This window comes from Anastrepha obliqua, chromosome 4 (genome assembly GCF_027943255.1).
Source record: "Anastrepha obliqua isolate idAnaObli1 chromosome 4, idAnaObli1_1.0, whole genome shotgun sequence".
NCBI classification, from domain to species: Eukaryota; Metazoa; Arthropoda; class Insecta; order Diptera; family Tephritidae; genus Anastrepha; species Anastrepha obliqua.
In genome coordinates, this window is record NC_072895.1 from 37,163,386 (window position 1) to 37,183,810 (window position 20,425).

A 20,425-nucleotide genomic window follows, 5' to 3' on the forward strand; every position below is an offset into this window, starting at 1 on the left:
ATTGTCTTTTCTATGCTTAACCACCAATTTTCTTAAATCATTGCGGATCAATGCCGCAAAGAATGAACGCAACTAATAAAACAAAAGGAAAAGCAACAAAATGCTAAAATGGTTTCTTCTCATTCAAAGTCATTGGGACAAAATTGGGACTTAAGTTATATTTTTAGGTATATACACACACACATATGTATATGTATGCATGTAAATCCTGCTGAATTCCTTTTAATATATAATACAACAAGTTTTTTTTAGTTGCTAACCAAATCGATCACTTAAAATTGGTTCGCTACTTTTCACACGAATGTTAATGTGGTACATATTTTTAAATTGTTTTACTTTATGAATTAACTTAACAAAATACGAGTATTTGTAGTGAGTAAATATGTCAATACTTATACATTCATATGCTTGCCCCTTCCTTGTTCATGGCGCAGCTTGGTCACAATTGTAGAAATGGCCCAATTTTGCGATTAGAGCCCGTAAGGATAAGGATAATTTCAGGGAGTTGATACCAACATAAATGCGAATAAACTCAAATAATTTTGAGGAGTAACCATTTTTCTGCTTTTAAGAAAATGAATTCATTGTGAGTCAAATACTCTGTGACTTGGTTTCACATTTCGAAATTTTTCATAGCCACTGACTGACTCATGAAATGGAAATATGCACAGAAGCGATAATTAATTCGTGGAAATATTAAATACTGAACGAAAATAAATGAAATATTTACTAAAAATGTCCGAATGAAAAAATACGCTATAAGCAAATATAAAAGTAAATAAAACATGCAATATTTTTATTGGGTGTGAAAATAAAGTAAAAATAAAAATGTTAAGTAACCCGCAAAGATGGATTCGTTTTTTCGGAAAAGTCGAAACAACCGCATTTGACAGATGTACGGTCCAGCGAATCGACGACGGTCAAGATTATTTATAAAAATGGCAAGCGAGTCGTGCGCAAAATTGCTCTAATACGCCTCCGCGCCGACCCTCGCAACTTTGGCGTCATTTACACAAAAACCAGAAACAAAAAAAACATGCAAATAGATACCAAATTGTTTAAAGAAAATATTTAAAAATAAAATCACTGTATCCGACTGAATATACGTACATATGTACATACATACATATGTATGTACATACCATAAACAATTTCACATACTCGTCAACTGGCAAACATATTTACTTATGTACATTTGTATGTACGTTCACAAAACTTTGAATTGTTGAAAATACTTGCACATATGTATGTGTGTGTATGTATGTATGCGAATTTATGGATATGCCTATTTTTAACTCAAAAGTGTTATCCAAGTTATCGTTTTCACATAACCTAAATGAAACAAGATTTCATGCACAAACCTTTTGCACGACCAGCGGTGTGGCAAAATCAACGCCACCCTGCAATCGAAAGCCCCAAGGCTGGGCGTCGAAGCGCGACAGCTTGATTTGCAGTAACTGAGGTTGAGCCATTTACGTTCCTCCCTTTGCGTGGATGAGACTGAAATGAGAAAGGGTAAGGTCATTTTAGACATAAACTTGAATAAATAGAAAAACAAACAGAAAAATAAAAATCTAGAGAATTTCCAAAAATAATTGTTGAAACGTGAAAGAAATGTGTTGTGAAATTTTCCGAACGAACTCAGAGTTTGGTCAAGGCTGCTTGAAAGATTTTTGAAAATTTTCACTTAAGTTTGTTTTTATTTTAAATTTTTAATACCTACTTAAATATTTCCACATGTTTTAAAAATTGTACTTTAAATAAACGCAATGCCACTACCCACGTTTCCTTGTCCTTCTGACACACACGCACACGCACACACATGCATATCTGTAATAATATAATAAGCCAATAATCACCAAACACCAAGCCAAAACACATTTCGTGCTGGATAAATAATTACGAGGGTCCTGCATATAAATACACACTTATACATGCACATGCACGTCTGTGAGTATGCGTGCATTTGTATATAAAATTGAGCGCGTTTTTTTTTTGTCACCGATTTAAAATGTCCATTTAAAATTCTTGGCTAATCTATCGCTAAGCGAAAGCACTTTTCAACGCATGTAACACAACTGTAAGTCCTCCAAAAAATGCCCTTTCTTAGCAGGTGGAAATGCAAAAAACATTTTCAGCGGCCCCGTATCAGCTACGTGCCACCGCTTCTACCCTCTCACACCTGCATGTTGCTCACAACGAAAGGATGCCGGCATGTAAATGTGAAATAATATGAAATGTCCTCACAAAGTGTGACCCAGTAAGTGGAGTTAGTTGTCAAAGCGAAACGACAAACGAAAGAGCGGCCAAGCAGAAGCGGTAAGTGCATTAGGATGTTAGCAAAGATGACGAGGAACTGTGGAGCTCACGTGCGAATGATAATGACACTGACAGTGTCGCTGACGTTGAAAGTAACTCAGGTATTGTGGATGGGTTGCCCTGGAAGTATGGGTAATGCGATGGTTGCGAAGGGGGTCATCAGCAACTGCTACTAGACACGAGAACATACTCGGCGGACGCATAATTAATATGAAATGAGCAAATGCTCTGCATATACAAATGTACGTGCTTACATACATACACATATGTACATACATAAAAACAAAAATAATTTAATTAAAATAGAATATCAATGGAAAATGTGCGCGAAAAATGGGCTGGTGTGTGCGTGTGTGAGTATGAATAATGTGTTTGCGTATACTCGCTCATTGGCACACACATACACAGATGTATATATTTACATATTTGTGCATACATACAGACATATACCAACAGCTACTGTATATCTTACCGGGACGTAAATTAATTTTATAGAAGAGCTTTTGATTTTTGTTTTTTTTTTTCTTTTTGGTATTCGGTACAGGAGGTTAAATCTTCTAAAGATACTTAGAGCCCGTGCTATAAGCATGCCCGATTCGCTCGCTCGTTCTGTGGCTGAATCAGCCCCTCTACCTCGTAATCCTGCTGTTCGTACAAAACCGTCCATCAAAACATCAAATCCGGGGCCGTTAAGATACTCCTTCGTAAGGCAGGCTCTTCGGACGTTTCGTCCCCTCAGTCGTTTCTCAGATGTTGCTCATCGTGTTGGAGTTTCGCCATTATTATTTTCACAAATTTGTGTCCTATGTCAACCTTCTCAATGGAGAAAAGCGTTTGTAAATATAACTAATTCGTTGGCGTTCATTGTGTAATTCAGTGCTTAAGGGGACCCAGTGGTCTAGAAATTTCAAAAAATCAATTTTTTGTTTTTTTCGATATTTCGAAGGTATAGTATCTTTAGAATTTACTGCGGAAATTCCCAATATTTTAGCTACTACAGCCTATTAATTAGGTAGGGAGCGGTCCGCCTGCTCCTGTACCTCAAACTTTAAACTCAATTATCTCGAAACGACTTTTTTCGGTCTGGTGTTATCAAACAAAAAAACACGATTCAACCGAATCGTCTGAAATTTTAATATGTTGTTCACAACATCAATGGCAATCGCCCGTACTAGAAGCATATTATTATTTCTATTATTTCATTTTTTTTTATTAAAAAACTGAAAAACCCCCGATTTTTAGAGTGTCAAATTCCGCGCCATTTTGTCAGATTTTTTGTTTTTGTTTTTTATTCTAGTAGCGGGACATAGCTACAATTATACTGAATAATAGTTTTTTTTAGTTTTTATGTTTAAGATAAATAGAAGAGCCAAAACGGACAACACCGCTCAGGACCAATTTTTCGGGAGGGACAACTTCAGCGCCATTTTTAGAATTCCTCAAATTAAAATTTTTTTTTCATTTTTGTATGTAAAAGAAGTTGATAAAAAGCCAAAAAAATTTAAATACTGTTTTTAATTTTTTTTATTGTAAAAAAAATTCCTGCAAATACCCTAACTTTCGACCTCAAGACCACCGGGACCCCTTAAATGTGTTTGGGATTATGATCAAGCGATTCGAACCCTTCTCTCGTCCTATTAAGCCTAATGCTAATGAAACTATGACTGAAACTTAAGCTTGTTATGCACTGCATAACTTTTTAGTGACGAAAATCCCAATTAAAAAGTAACATTGGTCGATCGCTTTGATGAGCACGGGGATCTGGTTATTGGAGCGCACGTTAATGATCCCTTACCCGTTGAAAATGAAACAGAAGGAACTCCAAGTTCTTATATACGCAACGATGCAAAAGCTGGTACGCCAAGAGTACGAAAATTATTTTATGTCACCAAGAGGGAGGCCGCCGTAGCCGAATGGGTTGGTGCGTGACTGACATTGGCAAACCTCCAATAGTATTTTTGCCATGAAAAAGCTCCTCATAAAAAATATCTTACTTTCGGAGTCAGCTTAAAACTGTAGGACCCTGTCAACGCTTTTTCACCAGCTCGGCATGCAACTTGTATATTTTTTTGGGCAAGGTCGCGCATTTGCAATGCTAGATATATGGCAAATCCATGCCATTTATCAACACCGGCATCCAAAAACTGTAGTGCGCGAAGCTTTACTTCGTCTGCTGATAATTTTTCTTCCACTGTAGTAATTCTCGGTTTTTTAGCAGAGGAAGATGTGCTTCGCTGGTTGTCTTTTGAACCTTCAAAAGTAGACACCGATGCACGCCATAAAGACTCCTCATAGAAAAATGTTTTTCTTAATTTTGGTGTTTCACAGAGATTCGAACCTACGTTTCTGTGAATTCCGAGTAGTAGTCACGCACCAACCCATTCGGCTACGGCGGCCGCCTCCTCATACTGCCAGTAAAATTGCATGGCTGCCCAAAACGGGCAAAGCGGTTGAGTAAGCTCTCCTCCCTCGCTAGACTTTATTATCATTCTGTCTTTCATATGCAGATATGAGGCTTTCACATTGTCCCATTTTGCTTTGCATCCTTCTACGACGTGCTCTGGAAACTTTTCTGCTATACTTTGCCAGACTCTTTCTTGTTTTAGGGGGTCTTTGTACTCTGGGCAAAAGTACTGCCAAATGCAAGTTCGGGTTTCAACGTACTGGATCAAGTCAATAATAGAATCATTTGTCCATTTGTTATATGTGGCTACTTCCTTTTCTTAACAACGAGAGTAATGGGAGTGGGAGTACTCATTCTCATGAACTCTCCATCTGCAATAACAGGAAAACCTGCAACGCCTGAATTTTATCTTTATTTTTATATATCACTAATCGTGGGCGTAAAATTTTAAGATTATTAAATTGATTTCCTACTTTGATCGGTGCCCAAATGGCATATAAAATTCGGCACATTTTTTAAAACTTGATTGCTTTACATTTGGCAAAAGTGTGTTTACATTATCGGCACGGCAACGTTGATTTTTGATTGCTTATAGTTAGCAGGATTCCGGCAAAGATTGCCGAATTTGAACATGAAATTCCCGAAAATCGGTATTTTGTGCCGTTAATGGGATCTGAGTTTAAGAATGAGAAGAATTAATTTATTTAAAAGGGAACTGCGTTTTGGTTATTCCACTGTATTCATCCACTCGTACTGGAGTAAAGTTCAAAATTAGGCTTAAATTGTCACTTGCAAAGCGAATTGTGAGATGCGAATCTCCAACGAATTCGCCACACAATGGCGAACAAGTGTCGAAAATGAATTTTCTGTATTGCCATTGGCGAAAAAACATTCGCTTCGCCATTACTGCCCAAATTTGGCTACTATTTATTCTGTTCGCATTAAAAAATGGAAAGGGCGTAAGTACACTTAATAATTTAATCATTTTTCAGTACAGAACGGACAACAGCGCAACTGGAAGAAGTATTGGATTAAAACCCAGATGTCGCCAGAGGAATGGGAAGTTTGGGCTCAACTAAAAAGAGCAGAGCAGAGCTGTGGGAGAAGTCAGCTACCGAACTTAAAGCCAATAGTCCTCCAAGGCGTAGGGAACGCGAGTAGAATAAGTCATTTCTGTCCTTATCGATGCACTGCAAATATCTCCTTCCAAAATTGGTAGTATCTCCTTTAAAATAAGTGAAATTGTGAATTGAAATTCATTGCCCACTGCCAGTAGCAACAAATTTTTGCACATAACATGGCAATGGCGGTAATAAAATGTATCCTTAATTTTGCCCAGCACAAACATAAATGAGTTCTTACTTAGCCGAAAGTTCGCTATGAATCTACAAATGCAAATATGTAAAGAAAACATAATTTACTTAAAAACATTACTGTTTCTCCGAATCGATTATCTGCACTAAATAACGGGTTTTCCAATAAGAGGTGTTATTTTGATATTCAAAGAAACAGAGGAAGGTATGCCGTTAATGGTGAAAAATACATCAGGCAAATGACCACCACGACCACGGGACAATACAGGACAATATCCTTTTCATGAAATTTTCCATAACCGGATTGCAAGTGGCCCAAGGACACGAATTCCGTCTTTGAGGTCTTGAATCGACCCTAAGCTGTTGGCGTAGACCTTCTCTTTCACGTGGCCCCAAAGAAAAAAGTCACAAGGTGTTAAGCCCCAAGATCTCGGTGTGATCACCTCCTCGAGAGAAAACTTTTCCCGTAAAATATCAATGGTTTCGTTGCTGGTGTGGCACGTAGCGCCGTCTTGTTGAAAATAAACTTTGTCCAGATCAATACCACCCAATTCCGGCCATAAAAAATCGTCTCTCGATAGCACAATCCATTCACCTGTAACACCTGTTATTGAAAATCTCTTTACTTACATTGCGGCCGGCAGCTCCATAGGATTGGAGTCTTTTCTTCCTCTGACGAAGAGGGTTAGCTCCCGGATCCACATTGTAACTATCCTCGACATAAAGATCCGCGTTATTAAACACTTCCGTTGTTCAAATTTCAGTTCGTTTAACTACACAAGTTTTTAAGTATAATGACAGAAATGTCAAAAGAAGATGAACTAATTTATTTTTCTTAAATGGCAACGACATAATTCCGGCGAATAAGATCATTCGCCACTCACAATGCAAATTTTAGGTGTGTTCGGCACACCGTTCGCTTCCCCACATTTGTTCGCCTCGCAAGTGGCAATATCAGCTTTATTTACTGAGAGACGATGCCAAGCCGATTTTCCAATTTTTTTAGATAATCGTAAGCTTGAGAATTTTCTTTTTTACTTATATAAATATCGCATTTATGTTATTAGAAAGCACTTGGGCGCACGGTTGTGGAATAATGAGTGTCGCTAATGAATTTCATTCGTACGTATAGATTGCTTCTTATGTCTTTAGAATACGGAAATCAGCAGTATTCCCTGTATGTGGCGCTCCCTGCTTGTCAGGCGTCAATTGCCGTTTCACAAACTGAACTGCCATGCAGCATTTGCATTGTTTCCTTGGCACATACGCATGTCTGTGCACAAATACCTAAATACTTGATAATATATTTTTGTATTATACCTAAAATATTAAACTTCTGCCGATTTACTGCCTTGCGGCGTGACAGAGCCGCCGCCGCGAATTGCGTCTCAGTTGCACCCAAAGTCCAGATTTGAGTCATAGCCGTTCAATGGCTTTGGCTCTGTAATCGGTGCAGGAAGTACAAGTGAAAAATTACTGCGACGCGCTTTGTTGCTGGCCTTTCGATTATTTATTTGCGATATATTATTTGCTGAAATGCTTACTCATTATATATAAACATTTTATTCACACATATATACACACACGTATGTATATGGAGTGTGCACAATGAAATGCAAATATGACGAAGTGCAATAATTTCCCATTTATTTGCACACGAATAGATGCCAAATGTTCAAACATGAGACCGAGTTGGGTAAAGTTACAACTCTGTATTCGGGAAAACTTTGAAGGTATTTTGTTTTTTGTACATTTTTGTTAATTATCCGGAAAGCCAAATAAAGCTGCTCAGCTGTTCAATTCATTACTAGCCAACAAGAATTTAATAATAATAATAATTTAACGTTTGAGCGAAAATAACCCAGGATTGCGTGATCAAAGTAGGGTAAGACTCCGTCAGAAAATATGAGATTTGCAAGTGGTCTTTCGATTTCTTTGAAACTTTGGGAAATATTAGTTCTAGGTAAGATACATTCGAGCCTAAAAGGATTTTGAAAAATTTTCAAAATTGAGTCATCTACGCCATGTTGAAAATCGGGACCGTGTTTTTTTCAAAAATCAATATTTCTTGAACCGTTGGATGGATTTCAGCGGGAGTAGAAAAACGCGCACAGACCTGCAGCAGTCTGCTCCAGTCACTTCATACAGGAACACATAACGCAGCGCGAACCGTGCGTGCGCGCTTCCACTAAAATCGCAATATCTCGAGAACTATTATAGACACCATAAATTTTTTTTTTTTCAAAATAAAGGTTAAATCATAAGGAATCGTTACGTGTATAACAGAAAATCTAAAAAACTGGCCAAATCAACTAAAAATTGATTCAAAAAATTTTTTTGACTTTTTTTTGGTCAAAATTTCGAAATTTTTTTTTAACAAAATACTAATTTAAACTACTTATTTGTTTCTATATTGTCTGTAAATTGCATTGAAATCCATCCAACGGTTCAAGAAATATTGATTTTTGAAAAAAAACACGGTCCCGATTTTCAACAGATGACTCAATTTTGAAAATTTTCCAAAATCCTTTTAGGCTCGAATGTATCTTACCTAGAACTAATATTTCCCAAAGTTTCAAAGAAATCGAAAGACCACTTGCAAATCTCATATTTTCTGACGGAGTCTTACCCAGTAACGAAATGGAATAACAAAAGCACCTCCGCAGCAAACCGCACAGCGCACGGAGTGATGAATGCCCTCAACATCTGCGTACACATATGGCCATTAAAATAGATATATATATGTATATATAATTGGCGTCTACACCCGTTTTGGGTGTTTGGCCGAGCTCCTCTTCCTCTTTGTGGCGTGCAGGTAAGTATGCTGCCTTTATCTATTGATTCCCTTGGGCTGCTCAGAAAGTTTTAAAGCTATTAATGAAATTTTGCTTTTTTACATATGGCGTCCCTGCTTCGTTATGAGTTTAAAAGACCCGTCAAAGTCTAGTGAATACGGCAGGTGGAGCAAGATTTCCCAATTCAGTCCCTCTAAATATTTCTGGACCGATTCAACAACGTGTGGCCTGGCGTTGTCATGCAACAAAATCAGTTTGTCATGTCTATCGTCGCATTCCGGCCGGTTTTCCTTGAGAGCTCGATTCAAACGCATTAGCTGCAGTCGGTAACGATCGCCTGTGATGGTTTCAGATGGTTAAAGGAGTCCACAATAGATGACACCCTTCTGATCCCACTAGATGTAAAACATAACCTGTGAAGCATAAATATTTTGTTTCGTTGTCGATGGACCTGGTTCACCTAGCAGGTTCTATATTTTTTACGCTTAAGGTTATCATAATAGATCCATTTTTCATCGCCAGTGACGATGCGATGCAGAAAACCGTTTCTTTTCTGCCGTTCAAGAAGCTTCTCACACGTCACCAAACGTCTTTCGATATCCCTCTCCTTCAATTGACCCCAATGCACCCAGTTACCTGTTTTCTGAACCATTCCCATCGCGTGAAAACGTTTACCGACGGTTGATCTGTCAACATCCAACTCTTTAGACATATCATCAAGGGTTCGACATGCGCCTTCATTCAATAATTTTTGTAGTTGAGTATTTTCGAATTTTTTCGGTGCCCCTTCGTGATCTTTCTCACTCACGTTGAAATTGTCACTTTGGAAGCAGCGAAACTACTCTTTACATAATGTATTTGAGGGAGCTTGATTACCGTAAATATTGATCAATATACGGCAGGTTTCAGCTGCATTTTTCTTTATAAGGTAATAATGAAGCCTGACTTCCCGTAAATGGTGTTTTTTTTTTCAGAACGAACGTAGACATTTGTGACGTCAGATTAAAAAGAATCTTTACACGAATCAACTACTGCGATTGAGACCTCACATATACAACAGGACACAAAAATAGTGCCAGCAGCGACACCTCTTTTACTAGGTTTCCGCCCTTTTTATTCCCATACCCAATACCCGTAGCCGAATGGGTTGGTGCGTGATTACCATTCGGAATTCACAGAGAGGTCGTTGGTTCGAATCTCGGTGAAAGCAAAATTAATAAAAACATGTTTCTAATAGCGGTCGCCCCTCGGTAGGCAATGGCAAACCTCCGAGTGTATTTCTGCCATGAAAAAGCTCCTCATAAAAATATCTGCCGTTCGGAGTCGGCTTGAAACTGTAGGTCCCTCCATTTGTGGAACAACATTAAGACGCACACCACAAATAGGAGGAGGAGCTCAGCCAAACACCTAACAGAAGTGTACGCGCCAATTATTTATTTTTTTTTTTTTTTTATATAATATATTAAAAACAAAATTCAATTCAATTTATTACCGGCGTTTTTTTTTGTGTCTTTTCTTGGTAAAAATGTTTGTTTAAACGGCTTAACATTCAATAAAGTTCCGATTAATCCAAAGCCGATTTTTATAGAACCGGTCCCCCTCATCCTTTGCTCATACCTACTCATGCAAAGCTTAAGCATTTCAGATGGTTGCCCTGTTTTTGGCACATAAAAAAATAAAGTCTGCCAGGCATGACTCGAGTTTGAAATCAAAGAATTACATCAGTCAAGAATTTCAAGTCGGTTTAAAGCATTTTTTTAAAGAATGCTATAAAAGAGCCCTTATCGAGTGTCAAGTGTGCCATGTTTGTTATTGCTATTTAAAATTAATATCATTTCCGCCGAATAGTTATCGTCACGTAGTTAATACATTTTACTCCTACTGCCATGCACTGACTTTAAAATTTATTTATTTCTGGTTGTGGCAATGAACTTATTGCATGTCTGTTGGCTAGTCTACAAATACTTATATACATGTGTACGTGTGTAGGTGCGTTGTCGACCCGTTGAACGTTTCGACTGACTATCAGAATATCAGATGTTTTCCATTCATCTTTTTCCCATTCCTCTCACACATTTTCCCTTGGCATGAAGCTATAATCCTAGCGAAATGCAATAAAAGTGAATCGAGTTAAATACTCGCCTTGTAAAGTGTGACAAATCGATTTGGCAATGCAGCGTGCAACACTGTCATACTTGCCCAGCCCCTTATATACATATATGCGTATGTATGTGTGCATGTATATGTGTAAGTGAAATGTTTTTATTAACGTAAGTTTATAAATATATATATACAATAGTTATATAAGTATGTACAGATCCACAAGTGTAACCGCACAGTCCTGTAATATTATAAAATTAAGGAACGAAATCCATTTTAGACTATTAGTTATCAGTTTTTAAATCGTGTTTTTTCATGTTTGCATTGAAAACTAATATATTGAAATCAATAATAAAAGATTATGAAGTTTTAAGTCAAATTAGTTTCAATATAATCTCCAATTATTTTATACCATCACTGTAATGATTTTCCGGAAGCTCTGCAAAATATAGCAGTATTATGTGGCTTTTTCAGCCGACGCAAAATGCATTTCATACAAGAATTGTTTCAAGCTTCGGAGCCGAATTTTGCGAGATCTGAGAAATTGATTTTCGATTTAGTTTTTGCTGAATTGGTAACCCAAGCCATCAGCTACTTTACGAATAGTTTTTGTTACGTAATTTTTCATGTACAATTTGGAGTGCGCGTCTATCTGAGATGCCTATGGTATCAGCCATTTCATGCTTAGTCAAACTCGGAACTTCACAAATCCTGAATATCATCATCATGCACTGGAAAGGCGGACTATTATGTCGACAGTGAAATTTGGCAAACTTTCAGTCATGCTGTGAGGATGCACATCCAACACGGGAATGAGTGATCTTATCTACTGATGGATGCACGAAAATATCTGAGTATTCCGCAATGCCATTTGACAAATAGTGCAACAAAATTTGACTTCATTGTTGATAACAAACCACATAAATTCTACCAGGACAACAATGCAAAATATAAAGCTCGTATGGTCTGAATGTGGCTTCTTTTTATAGCAGTAAAGTATTGGTTGCATCAGCCCAAAGCTCGGATATTAAGCCAATAGAAATTTTTTAGGCAGAAGAAAAAAGTTGCACACAAAAAAACACTCATAAACGTTATTTTAGAGAAATCGCACAAAGGACCCCATAATGATGCTCAAAAATGCAAATTCTAAAGGGTGGTTAAGTTTCAAGGGCCGGTGTTGATTTTGAATAAAATACAGTTTTTTATGAAATTATTCCCATTTCTCTTTATTATGATAATATTGGTATAGTTCAATTACGTATGGAACAAAATATCGGCCAAGTGGCCGCCGCGGCCTTGGCGGCACACCTCCATCCGATGGTCCAAATTTTCGATGACGCATAATTGAGGTTCTATGCCGTTAATGTGCCGAATTATCTCATCTTTTAGCTCTTGAATTGTTACTGGCTTATCGACATACACCTTTTCTTTCAAATAACCCCAAAGAAAGAAGTCCAACGGTGTCGTTGACGTTTAGGGGTGGTTCACATTCAACATCGGCCCTTGAAATTTAACCACACTTTATGATAAGCAGACTATGTAGAAGGTGTTGTAGATGCTCGGGATAATACAAAGTACTGATTCACATCTCATTCTTTAAAATATATAACTTAAAGTTATTAACTGCAAATGTAAAACGACTTTCCGAACAGCTATTTTTAAAGTGTGCATATATTGTTTTTTCTTTTTAGGTACCACTCTGGTACTCCCCAAGTCGCACTAAACCGCCTTTTTGATACTATTATGAGACCTCCAAAGGGCAGATATCTAAAGCCAACCAGAGCTGTTGCTGTAATAGAGAAGGTGAATGGGATTTAAGTTGGAACACTAGTCCGGGCTGTCGCATTAAGGAGCACCCTTAATCGTCGAGCAGCCAAAGCCGGACATTTATAGAGAAAGTGCGCAACAGTATCCTTCTCTAAAAAGTCCGCACAGTTCTGCAATGGGAACAAAATGATAAACAAAGCTTTTCGGCGTTTGTACCGATTGTCCAATGACCGGTAAGCACAACTACGAGTTTGGATGAATGCAACCGACAGGTCCTATGCTCCACGAGGAGATATAAGAAATGTCTGATTTTCGCTAGATTAGTAGATGACGGCCGCCGTAACCGAATGAATTTGTGCGTGACTATCGTTCGGGAGTGCACACATTCGAATCTCCGTGCATGAAACAGCAAAACAACGGAAACGTTTTTTCTTATAACAATCGGCCCACGACAGGCAATGGCAAATCTCCGAGTGTATTTCTGCCATGAAAAAAGCTACTCATAAAAACCATTTGGCGTTGGGAATCGCCTTAAAACTGTAGATCCCTCGAATTGTGCATCAAAATCAAGGCGAACAACACAAACAGGAGGAGGAGCTCGGCCAAACACCTGAGAAGAGTTTTTGCGCCAATTATTTATATTTATTTATTTTTGGTAGATGTCAAAATACTTCTTTGACAAACTGTTTATGATTTTTCGAGCAGAAAAGATAATTCTTTCAATTACTGTCACAATGAAAGAGTTTATTATTTTTCTACAGTTATTTCTCATTGTTATCTGAACTTTCTTGTTACTTGGTTTCTTGTTATGGCAATCGCATTAATTATTATTAATTATTAAATATATTTTATAGCAAAAAATTGTAAAGTGTTTTGTAGCATAGAACCATTTTTTTCTGTTTCTGATGGCAAATTGCAGATTCGCCTTTCATAGATTTTTTACTTTGCGAAAAACCAAACAAACTGCGGCTGGGTGAATACGTACAACTTGAATAGCATTTCGAGGATGTAGATATGTATGTATGGAATACCTCTAATTGCGTACCTTTTAAGAATATAATTTAGCATATTTTCTGAATGTCAAGTCTGTTGACCATTTCTAATGGGGTTAATTTCATGTATGAATATGAGTTATAAGACTTTCTATGGATAACGAAAAATCCCAATTGCCTACACATCTACCTACTTCGCCAGTCATTGCGTTTGCATTAATATTATATATTTGTGCGTATGTACATATATATGTATGTATGTATGAACTTCCAGTTTCGTTATTTGCTCAAAGCCAGCAGCACTGAAACGTGGGTAAACAAGGCCCATTTGCAAAATCCAAATTGAATGTTGCGCAATTTCGCTTCGGCACTTGACAGGCACATAGGCAGTTAGTTGATCAATTGCCTTCTCTCGCTCCCCCACTTTACATCTCATTGCTATGAGATATTTGTCAGCCACACGAAATTGAGCATCGATGCGATCGTAACATTTTTATATGCATGCATGTATGTGTGTATGTTCAGACACATATGTAAGTATGTATGTACGTACATTTGAAAGTCATAAAAATCGAAAGCTTACACACAAAAACAAAAGCTAAGAAAATGGGGCCACAATTGACTGTAGACGCTGCGACCACTTCGAAAACAAAACCCAATGCGGAACACTTGAAATACTCACTGCCCAAGATCTCGAAATCGAAATTGAAAACTAATTTGAACTTTGGATATTTCGTGTGTGAGTGGTGTCAGCAGCGAAGCGATAGAAAAATGCACTTAAAAAATGTGTTGTGTAGTGAAAAGTTAAAGCGGAATAGAAGACCATCGGATGTAGCAACGCAACACGACCGAAAAACGCTGAAGTAAACAATTAAAAAACAGAAGCGAAGGTGAAAAAATGTGTACAGTGATCCACTGCATTTATGTGCACAAGAATGTGCGCGCTATTTATGTAATATTGTAGACGCAGAGGTATGTAAGTATGTAAGTATGTTAGCAGGTGATACGCTCATTTCGAATTTTACATCTCACGTTTTTTGTATACATTTTTTGTAAGAGATAAGCGCAATTGCACTACTTCACATACGAGTACGCTTATGCTCGCTCACACAATTGAGTTATCAGGTAGTGAAATTACGATAATCGAAATAGCATAGCGCAATGTTAAATAATTGATTTCTTTGCGCTGATATTTCTATAAAACTAGTCAAAATTGTTTTCCCATTTTGTAAACGGGGCAGCACCAATGATGAATAGAATGCAGAGTAATTGTCATGACGCAAAACTAAAGATGTTTTATATTGGCGACTCCTTACCCCAAATCGGTCGCCTTGAAAGGCCTCCGAAAGAAGAAAATTTTGCAGCGATTAGAAAAAAAGTACTAAAAATCATAAAAATTGAAATTTTTAAAAGTGTTTAACTAACCCGAATTTTTAAGTTAATCTAAGTTAAATAGTAAAAATATCTACCGAAAAGCTTTAGAAAAGGGTTTATATGTACCAACCTACTAAAGGGTTTTCTAATAACAGGTGTTACAGGTGAATGGATTGCGCTATAGAGAGATGATTAACGATTTTTCATGGCCGGAATTGGATGGTATTGATCTGGACAACGTTTATTTTCAACAAGACGGCGCTACGTGCCACACAAGCAACGAAACCATTGATCTTTTACGGAAAAAGCTTCCGGACCGTGTTATCTCTCGGAGAGGTGATCACAATTGACCACCGAGATCTTGTGATTTAACACCTTGTGATTTAACACCTCTTTGGGGGCTACCTCTTTGGGGCTACGTTAAAGAGAAGGCTCAGGGTCGTTTCAAGACCTCAAAGATGGAATTCGTGAGGCTATCGAGGACATAGGGCAGCCACTTTGCAATTCGGTTATGGAAAATTTCATGAAAGGAATATTGTCCTGTAAGCGTGGTCGTGGTGGTCATTTGCCTGATGTTATTTTCCACTATGAACGGCATACCTTCCTCTTTATAATGAAGTAAACATCCGATCATTTATATTAAAAAATATCATTTTTCTTAGAATATCAAAATAACACCTCTTATTGGAAAACCCTTTGTAACTAACTACTACTGGCTCTTAATATATTAGTTCAGTCGTAGCATCGTCCAGGAGCTAAAGATAGACCGTAAAATAATTTGAAACCCATTATGCAAAAATTTTACGCAAAAATTATGAATTTATTTTTCTCCAAACTAATATTTTGTTCGCCTTTGAGGAGTTCGCGACCGCTGAATAGAGGTTTTTGTGTCAATTTTATTTAAAAAAAATAACTTAATTGAGTACTTATCACAATTTATGTTGAGCTTTCAATGGAACACAAACAAAAGTGAAAATCTTAGGTACGGATGATGTAACAGCTGTTTTTTGTTTACAAATGGCGGTCGCTGAGTGTTGTAATCCTTAATAATTCGTTCGTGTATTAGAACTGATCGATACCAAAACCGCTCTCTTTTCAGACGCCTCCTCTTTGTACGATTCTTTCAAATACATTGCTCAGTAGCGTGAATGTTAAAAAGAATACCGGTAACCAGGTCTCAGTGAATTTGAAAGAGTCCGCTGATTAGTTGACAATTTGTTTACGACAAAACCGAGACTGTGTTGGTGATATAAGGGAAACATTTGTGAAGTGAGCGAACAGAATGGTGCTGCCAAAGTTACTCTCACAATTCGAAGCAGAAATCTTTTAATTTATAATACTTGATGAGGGTGAGCCTTGTTGGTGAAGCCTAAGTTTCTCTTCGGATGCAAATTTCAAAATACGATTTGTATATATTTTTTTGTAATAGAGTAATTAATAAAAGTTAAATTATTTCGTTTTAATACGTTTTTCACGATTTCAGCGTTGATGACATACAAATCTTATAGCCAAATAAAGTGCTTGCACCGCAGTTATATGGAGCTATCACTTCATAGAATTTCGGAGAATTGTGTGCATTTACAAATAAATAAAAAAACAAAACATCTCATCGAACTTGATGTTCGATTTTGTTTTCAAAAATATTTACTAATAGTAAAAAGAAAAAGGGAACAGACAAATGCATCATTCATTTTATACCAAAATCATGCTTTGGTGGCTTAAAAAAACATACTTACATTAACATAAAAAAGCCTAAACCAGTTTTTCAAATAGTTTGCAGAATAGTTTACACAAAATTTTTTTTAATGGTGTGCAGTAATAAATAGCTAGTGAAAAACAAAACTTTATCAAGTAGCCATTTTTAACCCGTGACCCCCGAACACCGTCATTGGAGTCCAACTACCACCCATCGCAGGTGAGTAGTTTAAGCTGCCTCGTGAGACCCGCGTAACTTTGACTAAATTACGTTGTGGATAAGATTAAACTCCTTCCTATCACGACACTAACCACTTCTACTCACATGCCCTCACTCCCATAAACTCACTAACCTATCTCCCCTCTCACTCCGGATCTAACCCGTATTGATTCCTGAGCCTACTGTTAGAATAGCTAGACTTTGACGATGAGTGACTACATCCGAACTGCTACAATAACAACGCCAACAACAACAACTATCATAGCTTAGTTCGAATTTTATTGATATTTTGTACTAATTGACACACCCTTTAACTAAAAATAATCGAATCCCTGAATTAACATATAAAAAAGTGGGCGTACGAGCCAAAAATGAAGGCATTTTGTGCAGCAGACAAAAACTCGCACAGAGCGAAAAAAAAAATATTTTCTTAAAATAATCTTTAAAATCGAATATTTCGAAAACGGTTAAGCTTTGAACATCATAACCAAATTATTCAAAAATGGCCTAGATAATAAAATTCTTAAGTATCTAGGACGACTTATTCGGTAACCCTGTATAATTATGAAATTTTATTCTAAAATATTTGACTTTCAATTTGAATAAATGCTGCATTTACAAATGTTTACACTTCTAATGCTTGTCATTTTATAATGATTCAGATGGCCTGAGAAGTACCTTGAGAAGGCCAGGTGAACGCTACAGAAGTTCTTGCGGTCTACCTTGCGACAACGCAGAAACACCAGTACAATCATGGCGTCGGGCAGCATCGTTGGAATGGATGTAGAAGGTACAGTGTAACCTCCCCCGACGAACACCTCTATTAGCCAGACATCTCCCTTGAGCGGACTTTTTGGTTCCTATACCAAATCGTAGAAGTTAACCTCTTTTGAGTGAACGCCCGATCGAGGAGTGAACGCCCGCTTAAAAGAGGTGTCACGGTAGAATGGAAAATTTTACTAAATAAACTTGGATTAGAGCCAGTTGTTAATGCAACTAGGCATCTACGGCTTATAGACAAAATCAAGCTGCCAAGAGGCATCCTTCGACTAATAATAAAAAAAATTTATAAAAAATATTAGTTCCTTTTTTTTTGTTTTTGTTTTTGGGGTTTGAATGTTCTTATTGCTGATATTAAAAATTTTCATTCGACAAAAAAAAAACTAAAAATGTTCATTAGATAATTTGTAAATTTCTAAGTAATCATAGAAGCTCAGAGTTAGCGAGGTGTTAATACCTTTCTTTTGCATACCAAATGTACACAGACACATACATACATGCATACATACATATCTCTTATTAATGTACGCATTATGCATTTTTTTGGATGTACCGTCGCATGCACATTCGTATTCATTTCGTATGAGCAATCCATTCATACTTATAATACCTTGGTGTGTGTGTGTGTTTGTGTGATGGCTGATTCACTATTCTCCTTATCAATGAACGTAGCAGTGGGCACTATAATTTGATATATGACTCATGACTACTACGGTGAAGTGTATACTCGTGTGTGTGTGTGTGTTCGCGCATATTGATTCAAAGTGTCGAACAAAATATTTTTGATTAGTTTCTCTTGTTTTGAGCTGCGGTTGGCTGGTCATGGCTGATAAATTTGTTTCCATTAAAAATCGAAAATGTTATGAGCCCAAAACAAAAATACAAGCATATGTTTATATGGATGTAATGGGTTTATGGTAAGGAATGTCGCATTAATCAGACTTACCCCTATGACGCACGCAATATTTTAATCGAGTATCAAAATATTTCTAGAGAATTTACAAATGCAGTTATGACTTACATTTTTCAAAGAGGTTTATTTCTTATTCTTATTATCCTGCCCCTGTGTCCAGTTAATGCTTGGCGGATCAAGTCTATATTTGTAGGTATGTAAGTGTATTTATGCACACATACACATTTGTATGTATTTTGAATTGCATTCCAACAAAGATATGTCTGTATAGCAGATGGTATTAGTTTCAAGCAGCTGGTATTTTATAGAGGTTCTTATCTTTTATTATCGGTATAATCTATTATGAACTAAAATTGAATAGAACGGAATATCTGGTTTTGGAACTTTGTCGAGAGTGAAATTTTTTTATTCAGGGATTTTTTTTTTACAAATTTTTGAAAACTCTTCTTTTGCGGCGATTTTGTACATTTTCTCTATATATGTATGTATGTAGATAAAAGATGGAGTTATATGAAAGAAAAACACCGTCAACCAAAAAACTATCAAAACTGCCTCAATATTGACTGACAAGAAATATCAATGGACTACAAAATTGCACGACTAGATTTTTGTTAAATGCAGACCAATGAAGCCTGAAATTTGACGAACATTTTTTGAATTTTTTGAAATTTTTCGAATTTTTTAAATTTTGTTTAATTTTTTTTTTCATTTTTAAATTTTTTTAATTTTAGATTTTTTTTAATTTTAGAATTTTTAAAATTTTAGAACTTTTTAAATTTAAGGGCTTTATTAAATTCAAAAAATTTTTTTTAAATCGTTTGAAAAAGGTGACCATTTTCCATCATGTCTTATAACCAAATTAATTAGAAATGACCTAAATAATAATATTAAGTATCTAGGATGACTTATCCGGTAACCCTGTATAACTATGAAATTTGTTCTAAAATATTTTCCTTTCAATTTAAATAAATGGTGCATTTAACAATTTTTGCACTTCTAATGCTTGTCGGTTTGTAACTTTTTTTCCATCACTCAAAATCATTGGTTTTTATTTAGTAAACAAGTTATTCCAAAACAAAGACAGATAACTAATTTTGTGTCACCTTGCGTAAAATACGACTGAAATTTTTTTAAATGCAGACCAATGAAGTTTTGAAATTTGTCATCCGCGGACCGTTTTATTGATACCGCCTCGTTCATATTTGAGCAGAAGGTATGAATGGAACTGCTGGTCAACCAGACCATGTGCCATCGATCAGAACAGGTGATAATCGGACGGCGCAATATCTGGAGAATATGGCGGGTGGGGTAGGATTTCCCACTTCCCGCAAATGACGATTATTCGGTACAAAATCAGACATTTTCACAAAACCAAAAGTATATGATACCAAAACCAAATCACTAGTGTGTCGAAGCAGTTTGTTTCCCATATGTCTAAGCTTGGTTTATGACGTTTAGGTTATGTTAGAATCGACTAGCACACACTGTTGGCGGCATCTATTGATAAAAAGGGGGAACTCTTTTTTTTTCTTTTTTGTCGGGACAACTAGCAAGTGCAGCACTCAGACATAAATTAAGTCCATTGTACTACACTTGGAGTCCCTTTAATTTTCTCTAAATCTACCCGATATTCGAAGAAATCTGAGTAGATCTTGTGGTGCCAAGGAGCCAAGATGGTCGCTTCTTAACACATCAGTGCCAAAGACCTCAAACCTGATTCGAGCGGAGGCAGGGTAGACGCACAGAAAGTGGT

At 36.7% G+C, this 20,425-nt stretch overlaps 1 protein-coding gene across 9 annotated transcripts in view; it reads right to left on the bottom strand.

Annotated features, from left to right (window-relative positions):
- The window catches only part of LOC129245026 (PDZ and LIM domain protein Zasp), a 113,572-nt gene that overhangs the window by 80,356 nt on the left and 12,791 nt on the right, over nucleotides 1-20,425 (bottom strand). For all 9 annotated transcript variants that reach the window (XM_054882978.1, XM_054882976.1, XM_054882984.1 and 6 more), the window contains one exon: nucleotides 1,362-1,500. In XM_054882978.1, the coding sequence (XP_054738953.1) occupies nucleotides 1,362-1,472 (111 nt within the window). In that variant the 5' untranslated portion in view covers nucleotides 1,473-1,500. The remainder of the gene's footprint in view (nucleotides 1-1,361; nucleotides 1,501-20,425) is intronic.